Raw genomic sequence first — 19,827 nt, 5'->3', positions numbered from 1 at the left:
ATGAGGCGAAGGAGCGCAGTCCTACAGCCAGCGTTAGGGATGTCAGTTGTGATCAGACTGAAGGCTCTGCTGCACAGGCTCTGTCTGTCACACGCCGCTTGTTCCTATTCCATCCACATTACACACACTCGCTACTTCCTGGAGTAGGTAGCTCAAGTGTTGCTTCACATCACCGCCGTTGCACCTTAAGCGTCAGACGCACACTCATGTGGTCACGCTCTGTCTGTTCTTTTGTAATTGGCTGAGGTGTGAGCATGAGAACGAGAGAGAGTGGAATAAACCCATGACGTGGCGGTCTGATCGAGAGGCCTGACATCCAGTTTTGTGTTTGCATAATGTCTTCTGGATTGGCCTCACTGAAGTCACAAGTAAGCAGAGAACAAGTGAGATGAACGAACGAACGAACGAACAAATTAATGAGTCAATGAGAATGCTCTCTGTGCTTGCAGTATGTCATTTGAGTCTTTAAGGACTCCATGTCTACAAATTAGGCTATTGCTTGCTTCGAATGTGAGCCATCTCGTCGTCTCAACCATCACCATGGAAACAGTGGTCGTTCTCTCTGCTGAGTGAGTCTGCACCTGTTTGTTTTTGTGGACCGGGCCTTTTTTCATGTAAATGCTTCGTGCATTTAAGTGTAAGTGTGTATAGGAAAGACGTTTGAGGGAGGGCTGCGGATATCTGATATCTGATCAGCGCGACTGCACGATGACCCAGATTTCTATGTGTTTATTTGTTGTTTTATTTAATTGTAATCGGGGCTTCATCAGACAGGGCACGGCGACGGATTCAGTGTGCAGGGTAGGCGTTCCTTAAAAGCAAAGGCACAGAAATATCTAACTTTTGTCTAATGACTGCAAACGATCACACACAGTCGATACTAGGATTTTTCTTAAGCTGCACTACTAGAAAGAGCCGTAGCATGCTTGCATGATATGTTGTAAAGTAATAAATATTATAAAACCATGCTTGCATGGTTGTTGTTGCAAGAAGGAGCACCAGATGACAACACCTAGGTTAATGTGATGCGTTTGGAATCAGGTGCATTCAGAGAAGCAGGATATTTGGTTGAACTAAAGCAGCCTACCGACTTAATGTTCGTGTGTCCAAGCTGTACATAGCTGCAAGGTGTCTTTATGTTTCTAAGAGATGTCATGTGGACTCATGTGAGCATAATGGAAGATCCACAGTGTGTAAATAATCAAATTAGCTTTCAACAATGGATGTAAAATAAAGTGCTCTGTTCCCTCTATTATATTATTATTATTATTATTTTTTTATCCTCATCCTTTCTTGTTTTGATCCTCCATCAGCTGCAGTCTTCTTCAGAGGCCGGCGCGCTCTCCATCGAGCATGTTACATGTTTGCCCCGAATGGGCAAGTATGGCTCCCTGAAATATGTCGGACTATGTCGCTTAGAAAAGGAATGCTCAAAAGATTTTAAGGTACAACATCAAAACTATCCGCACGAGTTATCAGAAAGAACAAGATTCTTTGGTTCTTCACATTGCACGAAGGATCGAGGAGAGACATTTTACAGGGAGACGGTAGCAAACAATACAAATGGTTTCACCTGCAACAGAATATTGTCTAGTAAATGCAACTCCATTAAAATAATGTACTTAAATGCAAAACTACAAAGTAAGCACAAGATATAGTCTTTTAGAAAATATCTTAAAAATATAAATTATTTTTCATTCTTTACCTTGTACAATAAATGTGTACCTTTTGTAATAGAGTCTACTTTTGCACTTATACATGTACAATATTCACACTGGAAGAGCAACACTGAAAACCTATGGGATTTCCAGCTACGCTCGCTGCCGTTTCATGCAGAGTTCAGTTCGTCGGCTACAACAGGAACACCTCTGAGGAAGTTGCCAAAGTGACACGAGACTGCTTTTTGTTTGTTTTTTTTCCGCCCGGATTCAAAATGAACTCTGATGACGCCACCGACACGGGGACACGCACACGCAGACATTTAGAAACGAGTAAACAAGCAAGAAAAAACAAAAAAAACAAAACAACACATATTCTTCCTCTGGGTTCGTCATAAAAATAATCATCATGTTAAGGTGCTCTCTCTTGCCAGCAGTCGGGGCACTATGGGAACAACAAGGAAAGTGATGGATGCAGTCTCACAGTGTCTCTCTGTGGCATCTAATTGTTTTCTTGTGCAGTAAAAAATGTCCAAAAATGAAACTCCAGCTGAACAGAAACACTTGATCCTCCTAAAGGTCACACTTAAGACAAGAGAACACTACATAACATTTTTTTTTTTATATATATACAGATATATATACAGATATGAAAGGTGATTATTACTCACACACACACACGTATGCATGTGCCACCTGTCTCTTTCTCATTCATACAAACATAAAACATGGAAACAACATGAACTAAGGCCAGTTTTGAGGAATACAGGAAGCAAACTATACATTTTCCCAACATTTCACATTTGTAAGATACGTTGTGATTAGGTATACTCTGTGTATAAAGTTAAAATGTATGCTCCCCCTTTAGTATTACAATATAGTTATTTGAAATACCCCCAGCTGAATGTGCCATGTGTCAATGCCCTTTGTGGATTGCTACGGATTTAACTATAGCCTCTGCTATAGTGGCTTTAAAGTGGGATCCATGAATATCAGAAATTGTTTTTGCTTATAAAAACGACATACTGCACTCTTACGTGTAGCCTAGTACTTATTAGATGTTGAATCTGGGCCTAAACAAATGTATAAATTGTATAAATCTTCAGACTGCATTTGTTTTCTGCTTTTAAAATCTCTTAAGAGTCTTTAATCAATTTACTCAAGGAGTCACTGGTAGGTAAAAGTTTGAGAGCTCAACAGAAAAATCTTTCCCATCGTCCACACCCGCTTTCGTGGAAGAAGTATTTTGTATTGTGGTCCTTTGAATGTTTTCAGTGCCTTTCATATTTTTTGGGAAGTTCACTGTGCTTCTTATTTGCTCTCCACCTCCTCCGCTGCCTCCTCTCCTGCCTGTTCTCTCCGTGGTCTGAATCTTTTTTTTTTTCTTTTTTGTAGCTTTAAGAGTTGGAGTGACTCTTCTCTCCCTGAAGTGGCTGTAGTTCCTGAGCCACGTGGTTCTCCTGTCCCTCTAGCGGCAGTGTGCTATTTCCCAGCTTCTTCTGGGGGCCCTCCATGTGGTTGGAGCTCTGCTGGATTGCGGAGTGATGCCCGAACTTGGGGCTGGCTTTTTCCAGGAGTCTTTGGGTTGCGCTGGTGCCCGAACCATCGTGCAAGTGCTCCTCCTCATCTGTGTCGGCGTCGATGAACTTATTTATAGTGGCGTCGTGGAATGTGAAGATGCTGGGCAGTAAGTTCTCAGGGCTCTTGCTGGGTGTCCTGCTGCTGGCAGTTGTGTAGATGGACACCTCGGGGCTTTGGACAGACGAGCTGTCTGAGAGGAGTCCAGTCCCTGAATCCTCACCACCTCTGAAGTTGACTTTCAGCGAGCGGCTTCTGAGAGGGTTGTTGAAGCGCACGCCTCTGGGGCTGTCAGAATACGGGCTGGGCTTGGTACCTTCTCCGGCCTCGGGCGTTGAGGTGTCCTGGGATCCTTCCTGCTCATTTTCCAAGGTGGGCTCCAGACTGGGGTTGGTGCTGACCTTAACTGGCATGTTGCTGACGGGGCTGTGGGAAAAACGCAAGCTCTCTGGAAAGTCAGTGGCGCAGCTGATGAAGCTGTCGATGCTGGACATGCTCTTCATGTCCGTCACTGCCTCCGCTGTACTTGACATGCCTTCAGCAGGGATGCTTCCCATCTCAAATTCAGCTCTCTGTCTAACAGTTTTAGACAGGGGCCCCTTTTCCTTGCTGTTAACGTTGGGTTGTGACTGGGCCTTGGCCATCTTGTTGTACATCTCCTCCAGTTTCTGTGCGCTCAGATGCTGAGGGCTGATCGAAGGCTTGGCCTGCTCTTGGTAGCTCGGCTCCAGGGTCTTGGTTGGGCTGCTGAGGTTGGCGTGTGACTTTAATTTGGGGGTCCCTCTCTGCTGGAGAGGGGACACGTGATTATCATGAACTTTCTCCTTATCATCAGTTTTTTCCACCATGACATCCATGAGCTCCACACTGCGACCAAATGCGTCTTTAATGTTCATAGAGACAATGCTACCGTTTCTCTTAGCTCTCTCCAAAGCCTCCCTTCTTTTGATGGCTTTCTCCTGCCTCTTTTGCTCTTTGTAGAACTCAGAGAAGTTGTTCACAATGATGGGGATGGGTAAGGCTATCACCAGTACTCCCGCGATGCAGCATAAACCCCCAACTATCTTCCCCAAAAGAGTTTTGGGATAGATATCGCCATAACCTACTGTGGTCATGGTAATGGTAGCCCACCAGAAGGAGGCTGGGATGCTTTTAAACTTGGTGTCTTCTTCATCCTTCTCAGCAAAGAACACCAGACTGGAGAATATCATGATACCCATCGCCAAGAAGAGGATGAGGAGGCCTAGCTCGTTGTAGCTCCTCCTCAGAGTGAAGCCCAGAGACTGAAGACCTGTAGAGTGACGGGCCAGCTTCAGAATACGCAAGATCCGCATGATCCGGAAAATCTGAACCACGCGGCGTACGTTCTGAAATTGCAGCACGCTCTTGTTGGACTCCGTCAGGAAGATGGTGACGTAGTAGGGCAGGATGGCCAACAGGTCGATAACATTCAAAGGACCCTTGAAGAACTTCCATTTGTTGGGAGAAGAGAGAAAGCGGAGCAAGTACTCCATGGTAAACCAGGCAATGCACACAGCTTCCACATGGGCCAGTTGTGGGTTGTCTGTGGCTTGACCAAACTCATCAGTGTCCTGCAGCTCTGGGAGGGTGTTCAGAGACAAGGCAATGGTGGACAGCACGATGAAGAGGATGGAGATAATTGCCAGGATCTGGAAAACACAGAGGGAAAGAAACATTAAAAAGTACTGAAGGATAAAGAATAATGCCTGAGGAAAACACCACAGTGCTCTGCGCTCACACTGGCATTTCGCTGAAATAGCAGTGTTAGTCTATCAGTTCCTCTTTGTTTCAGGCTGAAATATCTGCAAGCATCTGTAAGTTTTTGCAGACATTCATTCAGTCCATTCACTCAGGTTGAATCTCACTAACTTTGGTGATATCCTGACTTCTTCCAGTTGCACCAAAAATTTGGCATTTTTGGATTTAAGTGAATTATGAACTACTACCATCTGGTAGACAGTACAGAACTCTGAAGGCCAGTACTAACAGACTGAGGAACGGCTTCTATGCGAGAGCCATAATTGCACTGAACAACTCAAACAATAAAGAAATAAAGTGAAAAATTCCCATAGTAATGTGCAATACATGTGTGCAATAACTTCATACGTGCAACTTATAGTAACTTCATATGTGTAATGTGCAATAAGTTATATCAACAAGTGCAATAACTTCATGTTGCAATAACAGTTGTTATGTCATGCCAGTGTCCATAGTCTCATAGTTTTGTACATATTCTTTTTTATTCTAGTTTCCCTTACATTCCTTACCTTATTTATTATTTTTATTTTTATTTTATTTTTTACTGCACCTAAAAGGGGACCTTGTTGTACCACAATGACAAATAAGGACATTCTATTCTATTCTATTCTATTCTGTTCTATTCTATTCTATTCTGTTCTGTTCTATTCTATTCTTATTTCAACAACTTGTCATGGTTCTGTGTTTTGATTTCCTGTGTTCATGTTTTGAGCTTTGTTCATGTTACACGTTTTTTGAGTTTTTCCTTGTTTCCTGTCTTGCCTTCTTCCTGTCCTGTGATTTCCCACCTGTGTAATTGTCTGCCCTGCCCTGATTGTTCTCACCTGTGTCTCCTCTGCCCTTGTGTATATATAGACCTGCCTTTCGGTTTGTCCTCTGTCGCATCATACTGTTTTTCCATGTCTTGTATTGTCAGGTCTTATTATAGAGTTGCTGTTTCCATGCCAGGTTATGTCAAGTTTTAGTCTCGTCATGTTCAGATGTTCTTCTTGTTTTGTTTTTGGATTATCCTGCCGTTTAGCAGCGCTTTGTGTTTCCTTTTGTTTGATTAAATTAGTTTTTTCCTACTCCTGCCTTGTCCCCTGGGTCCCACATCACCCTGAAAACCCTGACACAGCTATCATGGGCTTTGTAATAAAATACACAGAAATCAAAATTAACTGCAACTAGAATATCTAATGTACATCTCCACTGGTAAAATTTTATTTTGGGCATTAGTTTAGTTTCCTCTTAGCTTCAGCTGAGTTTTGTGTTTGTTGCTAATTTGCAATTGTTAGCATGCTAAGACATTAACCCAAGATAAGCATGTTAGCATTGCCATTGTAAGCGTGCTGATGCTAGCACTTTAGCTTAACGCTGTGCCTAAATACAGCCTCACAGAACTGCTGACTCACCCGTTCCTATTCTAATATTTAATTAATGTGGTCACTTTGAAAAATGACTCACTTTATAAAGTGTAAAACTGAGTTGCTCAAGCGACATATCAAAAGCAAGGTATGCCCTTGATCCGGACATAAACGCTAACAAAATGCACACGGCTCTGGACTAATTGCCCAATACAGCCTTTTGATCTTTTTGAAACATGCACCCAAATGTTTGATCATCAGTACATCTCTTCAGTGGCGTTGATTGCCTCTAGTGAAACAAATAAAAGACTTAAAGATTAAAAGACGGCATAGAATATGCAACAACTCCAAAGCCATCTGTTCTGTTTGAGAATCCTTCTCATTACCTTGAACATGTAGCTGTCACCACCAGCTCTTAATTAGTTATACTCACAACAAACAGGACAAGCAGAGCCAAGCAGTATTCAACCCACCTCAAAAGTTTGCATGAAGTAAAATTTGAATGTGACATTGAATGGCCAGTGTAACCAGAAGGGTAAGGTCCAAGTATCCATAAATCAGATATCAGCAAAACATCCTGCAGATTGTCTAGGTCTACTGAATGATGCGTACCTTCACCTGCTTCTTAGGATCTCTAAGCAGGAAGTTCCTGTGTGAGCTTTAATCATTGTAACTATGGCTTAACCTGCTAAAATACTGCAAATGCACACGTGTCACAATTCAAATGAACAAAATAATAAAGCAAACAATAAAATCAAAGAAAGAAATATAATGCACGAGTGTGGGGATATGCCGACATTCCACTTCCCTCTAAAATCAATCTTTTGGGATACTCTCAGTACAGCAACAGTCTTTGGTCAAGTTGAACTACACGCTGAAAGCTGAAAACGATCCATAAAGTAAATTGCTGCTTTTACACGGTCAGAAGATGGTGTCCCTTGAGAAGCTCCATTTCAAAGTGAAAAACTAGTGCGATTCCATTTGTCACATTTCAGAAATGATCCCAAATAGCGGCTGCATTTATTGACAGATAGCAGTTCGCAACCCTTTTAACTTTCTGACTTTTGTGTCTGAATCTCAAAAGAAATATGGTCAGAGCTGATGCGATCTCTGGGGCAGATGTTTAGGCAAGCGTACCTTATAGTGAGTGACAGTTACAAGAAGGAGGAAGACAACTGGACTGATATGCTTTTTAAAATTTCTTTACTGTCTCTTCTATTTCTGTTCAGCCTGCTGTAATACATCAGTGCTCAGGGCCAGAGGAAAAGCACAATGCACACAGTGCTTCTTGTCTAACAAAGCACACCATGCACGGTCAGTGAGTTTGACTGAAAGACTACCGAAGAACTGAGCCACCTACTAATGATATAATCGGCTGAGTACAATAGGGTCTCGTCATATTGCTGAGGATTAGGAAGGCTACACAGTTGTGGCTGTGTAAGTGTGCCACACCTATTATTCTTGTCCCACAGTTAGAGTGAAATCCAACACAAGGTCACTGTGGAGGCTGTGTCCCAGGCGACTGGCGAACAGGATTATTCCCTGGCACCAATCAGCCTCCATAAGCTTCAATTAATCTTGACAGGTGACGCCTTGTACACCTACCTTGGCCTTTGAAGAGAGAGCGACTAAAAGCAGAGGAAACCCACAGGGAGGGATATGAGAGGACAGAGGGGAGACTAGACCAGACTATGGGCATATCAACTTCAGCAGTTCAGATCTGAGAGTGAATTAAGGGGCATATAGAAGCAAAAAGTAAAAGCTTCCTTTGAAATAGCCCGTGTTAGTGTCACTGCTTTCAGTACTTTTTTGAAGAGAGATCACAAACTAAACAGCATCAGGACTTCAAACTGAGCCCTCAGATCTAAAATGAGCAGAACCAGGGACGGGATGCTCATTAGATCAAGGTTTATTTAGCTATTTGTGCTGAATCCAAAAGGCAGGCCTGAATCTAAACCTAGGCGTGTTGTGTAAAGAGAACACCTGAAGGATAACCAACTCCACCTCCCAATCATATTCTCTCCCTTGCTCACCTTTTCCCCCCTCCCGTCCCTGTAGTAAGCCATCCGGGTTCAGCCAAAGCGGAGATTACAGGGATGTGATCTCACTACGGCACAGATAGACGCCGGCACAGAGAGAAAGTAATGTCTACTGAGGACAGCAGCACTGTGAAAAATCTGTGACTAAGGCAGAATGAGGCAAGTCCTGTCTCTGCTCTGCAACACAAACTCATGAGTTCCCTTAGTTGGGCTTCGTTTGGACGTGTCCCGAATGAGAAGATGGAATATGAGTATGTTTATTTAACTGACAGGGCACAGCAGGAAGATACAAACAGGAAATTTAATTGTGTTTTCTCCCCATGTTTACAAATGAACCACAGCTGAAATGAATTTGGGTGAATGTGATTTGCTATGCAGCGAGGGCATTAAGACAGAACCACTGCTGCAGAGGGTTTTGGTTTAGTGCTGTGTTACCTCATTAGCTCTTCAAGACAATCTCGGGGGTCACAAGGGCAACCCATCCCACTTCCTGTTTGCATAAACAGAAGGTGAATCTGATCATGCCTGCTGCTGCTGCTGCTGCTGCTGCTGCACAGTCATTTACACACACTCACCGCTAACAATCACAAACACACATGCATAATACACAAGCACATATTCACTCTCAGCTCAGTAATTAGCTCCAATCCTCCCTTCCCTACAGAAGCAGAGAGGCTGGAGACTGAATATTTAATATCTTCCTGAAGGTGCGAGCTATCCTGTCCTGGAAAAGGTGCGCTTGAGTGGATCCTCTCCGGGGCCGTGGCGGGTTACAGAGCCAGAGACGTAGCCTAGTTTTCACAATGCTTTCACTGCACAGGGTTTGTTCTGCTTCATGCTTCATCAAGGGTGGAATGGACGGGAAAGGAGAGTTTCTACAAACACCTGGCAGGAGGTTCCTCTGAGAGGGGCTGTCTCATCGGGATTGGCGGTTGAGCTCATTTCCCAGGAGGGAAAACACACAAGTGTTTCATTTATTTTGAACCTGTTTTCCCAGCTCTGGTTTTTATCAGACACGTCTTATTTTTTTGTTATCTGTGTTTCACCAAATCTAATCGGAGTGAACGAAGCAAAAGAAATGTTAGAAACGATGTAGGTGAGAGTCTGCAAAAAATCAAATAAAAAATAAATGAATGAATAAGCAAACTCCTCTCTGTCTCAAATAAAACTGCGTTTCTGCTGGCAGTTCTTTGAAGCTGAACAAGCTAAATGCTAACATGCTTGCCCACGATGCTGCTAAGAAGTAGAGCTACAGCAGATAAATTGTTTGTTTGTATATATATATATATAAGCATTATATTTTAGCCTAACTATACAAATACAAAATTTGCGTATTAACATTTCTAACAGATAAAATTTTAGTTTGGAATTAGCATCGCATATTAGCCTAGCATTAGCAAGCAGATGCAGTGTTTACGTTTGAATATTAGCACTGAATGTTTCATGTAACAGATGAAATGTTTCTATATTAGCATGTAAGGGCACTAATGTTGGCCTTATTCTTAGTTTTCTATTAAAAGTTTGGGTAATTTTCAGTTTTTAAAAAAGTAATGGCAACACCAAAGTCCTTTAAACTCATCCGGAGTTGAACACAAGTAAGGCCGTGCATCCAGTAGGTGTTGAGATAACCCATGCGCCACACCACGACGGGATTATTAGATTCTCCTTTAGTCCCAACATTTGATAAATACACACAGTTTCTAGTTGTGACACTGAAGTTCAGAATCAAACCTGTGTACACAGAATACGAGGTAGAACAGATAAGATACGAGGAAGAATGCATTCAGAGAAAAGATAGTAGCGTCAGATAAAGACTGCAGTTGCGTAAAGAAGGAATGAAAACAGACACACAAGACAGATGACTGACGTTTGGGTTTCGAAACAGAGGACACGATGAACAAGGTGGCATTGTAGTCGCTGAACAATATTGTGTCTGGTATTCAGGGGGTTTCCCTTGCTTCCTGCTGTGTGAAATGTTGATTCATTTCTTGGCCAATCTTGTTGTAACTGGATTTGCCCTTTTCACTACATGAATCAATTGAGGGATTATGACTCACTCATCTTATTTTCTTTGGGCATGTTAAGTGCAAGATAGCATCTCTAATCCTCTTATTGTGCTCCTTGTGCGACTTGCCAATAAATGTTGTATGGGCCTGTGTGCGCTGACAGCTGACCTTCCTCCTACAGAGGCTGCTGTGATTCTGCAGTAGTTCTCTCTGTGAGATACTGGATGGGTGTTTTGGTTTTTTTTATTAGAGGCTTCAGTGGAAAAGATGGATGGAATTACACTGCCAGTAAACAAAGAGGAGAGCCCTCTCCTCACTGGAGAAATGGTAGAAGCCTGTTGCAGCTATAAACACTTCCTCCCCAGGGTTGCAATCACCTTCCTTGGAAAGTTTCGCACAGGTATACTGCAGTGAGTAAACCTCATCTCACCTCCAGCTTTCTTTCATAATCTAATTATGGTTAACCCCTTAGTGCTCTTTCTTTATTTCACATACATTTGAGCTAAAGTTGCAAGAGTTTAATGTCGGAAAATAATCTTATAAAACATTTTAAATGGTATAATGCTTTCCTATACAGTCGGTGGGGCACATGTTGGTTCTTAATGGAGACACACATCTTATAAAAATGTACAGGTACAGGTAGAGGCACTCAGAATGAACTACACTGAACATGTTAATGAAGGAGTTTGTCACCTGGTATAACAAGTTGCTCAACTGTGTGCTTTTAATAGTAACAATGGCGGAGAGAATGATGATAGATCTGGCTTTAGCTACTCATACCTGTATTTAAATAAAAGTAAGTTGACAATAAGAGAAATATGGACTACCACATGACTTTGAAGTCTGTGTATAAGCTATCCATCCATCCATCCATCCATCAATCCATTTTCATCAGCTTATCCGAAGTCAGGTTGCAGCGGGCTAAGCATGCTACTCAAGACGTCCCTTGTCCTAGCAACCTTTTTCAGTTCCTCATGACGGGTCACCGAGCTGTTCCCAGGCCAGATGGGATATAATCCCTCCTGCACGTTCTGGGTCTACCCTAAGATCTCCTCCAAGCTGGCAGCGACAGAACGTAGATTGAATGGTTACCCGAAAGCTTTGCCTTCAATTTCTCACTCCATAGTGGGTTGTCCTCACCGAAAATAACCAAAAAAATCAGCACTGTTCCTTTAAATGGTAATTATTGAATTACTTCACACACACTTGGAGATCCTGTCTCTGAAATTTCAACCCGATATATTTATTCATTTATGTTTTTTAAATGTTACTGTTGCTTTTAACAATATCTGATTTGCCGACAGGCTGCTGCTTGTCGAGGGACACTATAAATCTACCAAAAATAAGCAACAACTTTAGACTTTGTGGATAAGGCTTGTTCCAGTGCATCCCACAGATACTTGATCAGTTTGGGATCTAGTGAATTTGGAGGCCAGGTCACACCTTGTGCTGTTTTTCATGTTTTTTGAGTTGTTCCTAAGCCGTTTTTGTGTGTGTGTGTGTGTGTGTGTCCTGCTGGGGATGGCTGCTGCCATCAAGGAGTGTCATTGGGGTGGGGGTGCCTGGTCTGGTCTAGGTGGGTGCTACATGTCTAAGTAACATCCACATGAATGAACGCCAGGTCTAAAAGTTTCTCAGCAGAACATTGAATTGTCACAATATGGTCAATGTTATTTAATTCTCCTGTCACTGGTTATAATATTGTGGCTGATCTGTAAATATATATTTTTTTCAAATTTTATTAAATATTATTCACATTCCCCAAACTATATATATTCTATATTATTTTTCCAGAATATTAAAGGAATAACATTTTGACTTTGACTAATGAGGTTAATTATGAGGATCCTGGAAGGCAGCCACTTTTAATGTTATCAGTAATACGGTTTTTTTTAAATTTTTTTTATGTTTCCATCAAAATAAGGTTGAAAAACAAAGAACCGTTTCTGATTATGCAAGGGCCCCCAGTCTAAATTTCCCCATCTGCTTCTGAACCGGATAGGTAACGACATTAAGTATCTCCCAAACTGACAAGACCTCCTGCGTCCCGCACAGATGTGTCCTCTGCCTCGCGTGCCTCGTCTCACCTTGCCTAGCAACCTTCCCTGTCCTACCTTTAAGCCTATAGCGGGGAGCCTGCGCCTATCCCGTGCTATGTAGTGTGAGGAGACAAGGAGATGGATTACTGAGCTCGCGGCTACTCGCATGATGTGTCCTTTCGAAAGTGTGAAGGTGGTGCTAAAATGATGAGGCGCACAGACACAGTGCATTAAGAGCGTGTGCGCTGATGTATGGTTTTCGCAGGAACCAACATCCATTGCAAATCCGACATTATTCCCTGTTGTGAGAAATATTTTGCGTTGGTTTGATGGTTAGTTTAATGGTTTGCGTTAAGAATTAGAAATGAATAATAAATATAATTCAATGACATACATGAATTTAAATGGTGGCAAAATGTCTGTACATTCTTATGTGTGGATTTTAAAGTCTTAATTCATTTCAGAAGATTTTTCACTTCACACAAGCTCTCAGTGAGCCCTGAAGCCAACTGTCTATACTACGTGTGACAGAGATGAGTTGAGAGGAACAGAAAGGGTCCAAAGGTGACATTGTGAAAAAAATGACAAAATAACAGAAGGTGAGAAAGTGAAATGAGATCCCTGCGGTCGATGAATGAACTAGTTCCAGTGCCGTCACCCTGAGATTGTCAGTCCTCTGGAAAAACCCCTGCGCTTTCCATCGCTGGCCTTTCGCCCGAGACTGAAAACCTTGACTGTGAAACATCTGGAGCTCCACTTTTGTCAGATGCAGTGCATGGTGAAGATCACTAGATCATAATAACAGATGTCCTACGTGCCAGAAAGTGTTGTGCCAAACTGTGTGGTGTATAATTTGGGAGTGAAATTGTACGAATCATCAATATTCAGTGAAATGACTCAGCCAAAGCCTCAGTTAAAAAAGAGTGGCATTTAAACTTCAGTCATCTGTCATAGATGAACAAAGAATAAAGTAGACTAATTAGCTAGGAACTATAAAATAGAAATAGATATTCTCTGAGGGCCAGATTGGGTCCATGGGTGGCGACTTCTCATCCACAGCCGTACATGTTTGAAATTGAAATGTTGGAGTATTGTTCATTTTGTTTCTGGACTTTTTGCAATATTGTTTGAAAATGGAAGCACAACAACCTGGTTAAGATGTATTTGTGGAATGACCAGCCGCAACATTATGACCACTGCCAGGAGAAGTAAATAACATTGACCATCTTCTGACAATTCAGTGTTCTGCTGGGAAACTTTTGGACCTGGCATTCATTGGTGTGGATGTTACTTAGACATGTAGCACCCACCTAGACCAGACCAGGCACCCCCACCCCATAGCAATGACACTCCTTGATGGCAGCAGCCATCCCCAGCAGGATGCAGCCTGACACAGGCACACACACAAAAACGCTTTAGGAACAACAAAAAAAAAAAAACATGAAGAACAGCACAAGGTGTTGACCTGGCCTCCAAATTCACTAGATCCCAAACTGATCAAGTGTCTGTGGGATGATCCACAGAGACGCCTCCCCTCAAAGGCCCCCCACTAACAACGTTCTGTTGCCAGACACCACAGGACACCCTCAGAAGGCCCATGTCCATTCTCTGATGAGTCGCAACTGTTTTGGAGACCTAGACAATATTAGGAAGGTGGTCATAATGTTATGCCTGATTAGTGTGTGTATATATATATCTATATATCTATATATATAGATATATAGATATATATATAAACACACACACACACATATATATATATATATATATATATATATATATATATATAATGTCATGGCTGTCAAGGCCTATTCAAAATGTGTCAGATGAGGTGAAATGAGCTGAACTTTTAATGAACTGCTTTCTGTCTGCTGAGTCTGAGAGACAGGCATGTCTTCTTCCAAACAGCATGTCCCCGTCTGTGTGTATAAACCTGCTGTAATAAACCTCTGTAAGCTCAGGAGGCTCTCCTCCAAGCTGTAGGGAATATAACGCACACATTCTGCATGGCTGATCTCGGCTAATGGAATAAATATGATAACCGAGATCCTAACATGTACAGGCCTGACTGATGGTGGGTGTTTTCTTTTTTTGTTTTTTTGTGCGCGCCTGAAATGCAGCACACCGGGAAGACTCACAGCTCACAGTACACTCACATCTCCACTTCTCCACTCAGCGAAGAAAGACACATCACACCCAGCTGAAGATGACAAGTACTCAGAATCTGGCTTTGTTCTCGATACTTATTTTTTGCAGGCTGGAGCTCCAGCTGTCTCTTTTTGCTATGGTCTTTTTGCTCTGAAAGTGGCAGCAGTGTTGGCAGGCGAAGAGCAGAAAATATCAAGCTGAATCACTACCAACTCTGTGAAAATGGACCATTTGGCAGCGTAGCGCTTAACAGGACAGATGCTGATTGTGTTTTGTCTGTTCGTTGAAGACGTGGTGATGGTAATTACAGCAAGAGGATAAATAGATGAGGAGGTTACCTGTTTTTTTTTTTTTTGTAATTAAACCTGATCTGACTTGACTGTCACTACAAATAGGGAAAGTTATTAACATTAAGGGAAAGACAAGTACTGTTACTAACAAATAATTTAGAAATAAAAAAAAGACCAATTTGTCATTTTCATTATTAATTTGGTGGATGCTAAAAGGAACAAAAGGATTCTGCTTACTCATTAGAAATTTTGGAGAATTAAAACATTGATTCTCAATAAACATAGGTATAAGGAATAAAATACTATCTTTTGATCCTTGCTTCTTCTGTGATTGTTAGAGCAATACTAATGTGCAACAGTACACACAGTATAAAACACTACAGTCCTGCCATTCAAGCATAGATGACAGTAAAAATGGCAAAAGCTTTTATGCTAATGGCTACATGGAGCTAGTATGAGGCTTTCATCCCGTGGCTATATGGCCGGCGTTGAACAAGTGTGTATTGCATGGACCGGATGTTTCTCGTCAATAAAACAAGTCTAATGACAGCCACTGACACTGGCCCGAACTCAGCTCCTGATTCAAACAGAGGTTACATCAGATAAGGAAGTTCACGCCCTCTGTTCTCATAAAGTGATTCCTGAGAAGGAATAAATGAAAACGAATTACTGACTCACTCCCGGTGAAAAGTTCATCAGCTCAGTGACATTAGACTCAACACCCTCGTGATAAAGAGGAACATCTCTATTCTGTCATCAAGCTCTGCTATTTGCTCGCCCACCATCTCCACATCCCATCAGCCCATGCCAAGCAGGGGCTGATGGGATGTCTTTACTGTCCTTGGTGTCTGCTGACAGCTAATTAGCATTCTCTAATTTTCCCATCTACTGTGACCACCCGCTGCGGTCGGGGGTTTACCATAAGGACCAGGTGACGCCGGGTTCCTGTGACACGATTGGGTGTCAGCGCCAAGTGGAGAGCGTTACCTAGGCTGCTTACTGCGAGCACCACCTGAAACAGGAGAGGCCTGGTCACTGGCCATAATCCTATAAGATGCATTATCAGTTTCAGCGCTGGACATCCGATGACATTCAAGACAGATAAGTCTGACGCTGCGGTGTAATCACATGAAAGGGTACTGTACATTTATAGGCATGCAGTAGTTCGAGGGTTGTTCCCTGCCATACCAAGCTATATGAGTAGTTAGTACTGTCCATCCATTAAATATGAAGGGAGGAAGAACAGATGGACAAGACATGACTGGCTCTAACAAATCAGCCTAGCAGCACCTAAAGTTTACACATTAACACAGTATATGATGCATTTTTAATTCATACCAATATCAAATGGTGTGCAGATAAAAGAAAGAAGACAATTTATTGATTGCTGAGCTTTAGAGGTGCAGGTAGGGTTGATATTTTGAGCACATGAGGCTTGATTCCATTCTTCATGGAAAACTAAGCTGAGCAACTGCACCGCATTTACACACGAGAGTGCTACTGATCTTCTAAAGCTCGGCTAGAAAAGTAATTACATCCCATAATTAATTATCCCTTTAACACAATAGCTGATTACTGACTCGTTTCATGAAGCGCTATTAGGGAGATGGAGTTGCATCTCCTCATAAAGGTTGCGTTGATCCGCCACCTAGCCACGGCTGACAGCGTCTCGACATCTGCAGAGAAAGTCTCACACCTCACCTCTCGGCATGTACCTGTGAAACTACTAATACATCAAAACTAAAATTATCTTAACTGGTCCCAGTGTGCCCGGCCCAACCGCTCGGTGTAGCCATGGCGACAAATTCACCGGGTTGCAGTTATAGGAAAGTGCTGCGCCACTGGATGCTTGACAGAATCTATTTCCCTCTGTTCCTTTTACCTTTACATCCATCTTTGTGCGTGTGTCACTTCCTCCTCTGTCTGCGTGAGAAGATATTTCTGTTCGAGCGATGGACGGGTACCAAGCGGCTGGTTGTAAAGCCAGATGGCACGAGCGCTCCGCTCAATTCGAAGAGCTTCATACAGAAAAATTTGCGATGAGGAAGCAGAATGCACAGAAGACTGCACGGATGACAGAAATGGTCTTGTTTTTGAAAGCACCTGTGCCTCGGCGTGTCCCGAGGAGGAAATAATCACACCGTTACACACCACTAAATATCCAAACTCTGTACAGAATGCCGCCTCTGGCTTCATTCTGTCAAGGTTTGTTGCTTTTTTGTTAAAATAAACTGTCCGAAGGAGGCAAACAGGACGGCAGCATGTTCAAAATTTATTCCTAACACATGGCAAATCAAGATCTAAGAATATTGGTTAGTACTGATGCCTCACAGCAAGAAGGTTCTGGGTTCTGCAGCCTTTCTGTGTGGAGTTTACATGTTCTCCCTGTGTTTGCGTGGGTTCTCTCCGGGTTCTCTCCAGCTTCCTCCCACCGTCCAAAGACATCCTTGTTAGGTTAATTGGTAATTTTAAATTGGTCAGTGGTGTGCATGTGAGTGTCAATGATTGTCTGTCTCTCTGTGTTAGCCCTGTGATAGACTGGAGACCTGTCCATTGTGTATCCCGCCTCTCGCCCAGTGACAGCTGGGATAGGCTCCAGAGGACAAGCTGTTACAGAAAATGAATGAATGAACAATTAACACAGATGCCAAGTAACGTAAAACCATCTATATTTCATTGTGTAGAATTGAAACACCTTCTGTGCACCACCCACCATCTCCTCCTAAATGATTCAGTAGGAGTGGAGGGGCAGACCAAGGAATTTTCCTACCTGACCAGAATCTCTCCTTTGTACAGTTCGTCTCCTACATCAGTGTCAGACCACCAAACGGCCCCCAAACCCCTGCTCATTTCGGCCCAGATGTCTCTGGAGGCTACAGCACTCTGACCCACTCACTCATCCTCGGTGGTAAAGCGAGGTGAGAGATGCATAATGTAGAAACGAAACCAAGAGGAAAAAAAAAAAGATGTTTGAAGTGCAGAGTATGGTGTATAATGTATGCAGCTGAGATGTACAGGCACTACGGAGCCCTGAGGCAACAGGCAGCCGAGAAATTTTAGAAGTGACCTATTTTATTTAAAGACCTCGCTGAAATGTGAAAGAAAGAAAGAAAGAAAGAAAGAAAGAAGGCGAAACGGCGAATCTGACATTTACCATGAGAACAGTTTAGAGGGATCTAACCTTTAAAATGAACAGTCACTCTGAGCTAAAAGGCCTGAGACACAGTGCAGTCTAAGAGAACAAGGGGGTCGGGCTCGGAACAGATCTGCACTTACGTACACTATAGAAAACCATACGTCACATTGTACATTTGCGTTTTGCTATGGCATGTGTAGTTTTCCACACAGGTCTGGGTCATGCAGCCTTTCAGTTTAGAATAAGAATGGGGAGCATTGCACTGAGGCACGGCGAGGGCATCGCATCAGCCTCAAGCTTCAGGTTCGAGATGAAGCCGGGGAGATGGGACCGCGGCGTCGCCATGGAAATGCCGGGCGAGCAAATAGCACAGCTCGATGACAGAATAGATTGGGTGTGTAAAAGTGTGGAGTCTGATGAACCTTTCACCAGGAGTGAGTCAGTAATTCGTTTTCATTTATTCCTTCTCATGAGTCACTTTCTGCAACGGAGGTTGTGAACTTCCTTATCTGATGTAGCCTCTGTTTGCATCAGGAGCTGAGTTCAGGCCAGTGTCAGTGGTTGTCATTAGACAGCCTCATAAGTGTTTAGTGTATATTTATAGCATACTGTATATTTTGATTTGTTTTAGTAACGAGAAACATGCAATACACACTTGCTCAACACTGGCCATATAGCCATGCCTTGATAGCCTCATACTAGCTTCATGTAACCATTATCATAAAAGCTTTTGCCATTTTTACTGTCATCTCCGCTTGAATGGCAGGACTGTAGTCTTTTATATGCACTGTTGCACATTAGTATTGCTCTAACAATCACAGCTGCAGCAGGTTTTCAAGCAATAACAAGAAAAGCAAGTCATTTTATTCTGTTTATGAAAAAAAAAAAAAGCCTTTCAGTGCTGACTGAAAGAACAAGAATGCAGGCTAGGAGCAGACTGTACTTACATACAGTGTAGTAAACTATACATTTACTATAAAATGGGAGATTTTCAGAACAGTCACACTGTAATAAGACCGGACAGAGATTGAATCGAGACAGAGACGCGTGCCCAGCTGACTGACACAACATATGGTGAGAGCAGAATGGCATGCAGCTGCACGTGATCCGCGCTTGTCTGAGGATTTGCACGCCGATGGTCAAAAATGAGAATAAGTCCGTCCATGTATGGAAGGCAGGGGGGATTAATGGTCGTGGAGTAAAAACAGTGGGGAAATAAGACAACAACAAAAGATCAGCCATCGCTTCCTCTCAGTCATATACACACTGATGAACTGACAGACAGCAACACAGAGTGTGCGTGTATATTTCCTCATTCGGAAATGGCAGCACTTTAATTTAAAACTGATAGTTTCCATGGTGACATGAGGCTTTTTTTTTTTGCATGAGAGGTGCAGCAAGGCATTCACAAAAACAATTTAAAACAGAGGCCACGTGTGATGATGCTGAAACTCAGTTTTCTATCAGTGCTCGCCACTGATTGAGTTCAGGAGACTCCAAGGAGCCAGTCTGACAATCAAGACAAAAGCAATCTATGCAAGATTGGCAGTTCAAAATAATTGCAGTTGTGACTGAGTGCTCCCTGATACTCCCCTACAGAGACCAAAGAGAAAAAAAAACTATTCTGGCATTTTAGTATTTATTAGATGGTGTGGGAAAAAAAATAAATTGAGCGCAGAGTGAGTGAGACATTTCAGTTCAGTGACACGGTGATGTATTAGTCACATAATCTTTCAAGCCGAAATACCAAAACATTCCAACATCTTAATTTCTTTCACAGTGTTTTTTTCTTATATGACAAGAGTGAA

General features: G+C 42.5%; 1 protein-coding gene across 1 annotated transcript in view; it reads right to left on the bottom strand.

The window, feature by feature from the left end:
• Positions 1-1,176: 1,176 nt before the first annotated feature.
• The window catches only part of LOC311486294 (potassium voltage-gated channel subfamily B member 1-like), a 36,109-nt gene continuing 17,458 nt past the window's right edge, over positions 1,177-19,827 (bottom strand). The window contains exon 2 of the mRNA XM_084542092.1: positions 1,177-4,906. Within this exon, the coding sequence (XP_084398218.1) occupies positions 3,056-4,906 (1,851 nt within the window). The 3' untranslated portion in view covers positions 1,177-3,055. The remainder of the gene's footprint in view (positions 4,907-19,827) is intronic.

This window comes from Chelon labrosus (genome assembly GCF_963514085.1).
Source record: "Chelon labrosus genome assembly, chromosome: 4".
NCBI lineage: Eukaryota > Metazoa > Chordata > Actinopteri > Mugiliformes > Mugilidae > Chelon > Chelon labrosus.
This window is presented reverse-complemented; position numbering and strand designations above follow the sequence as displayed.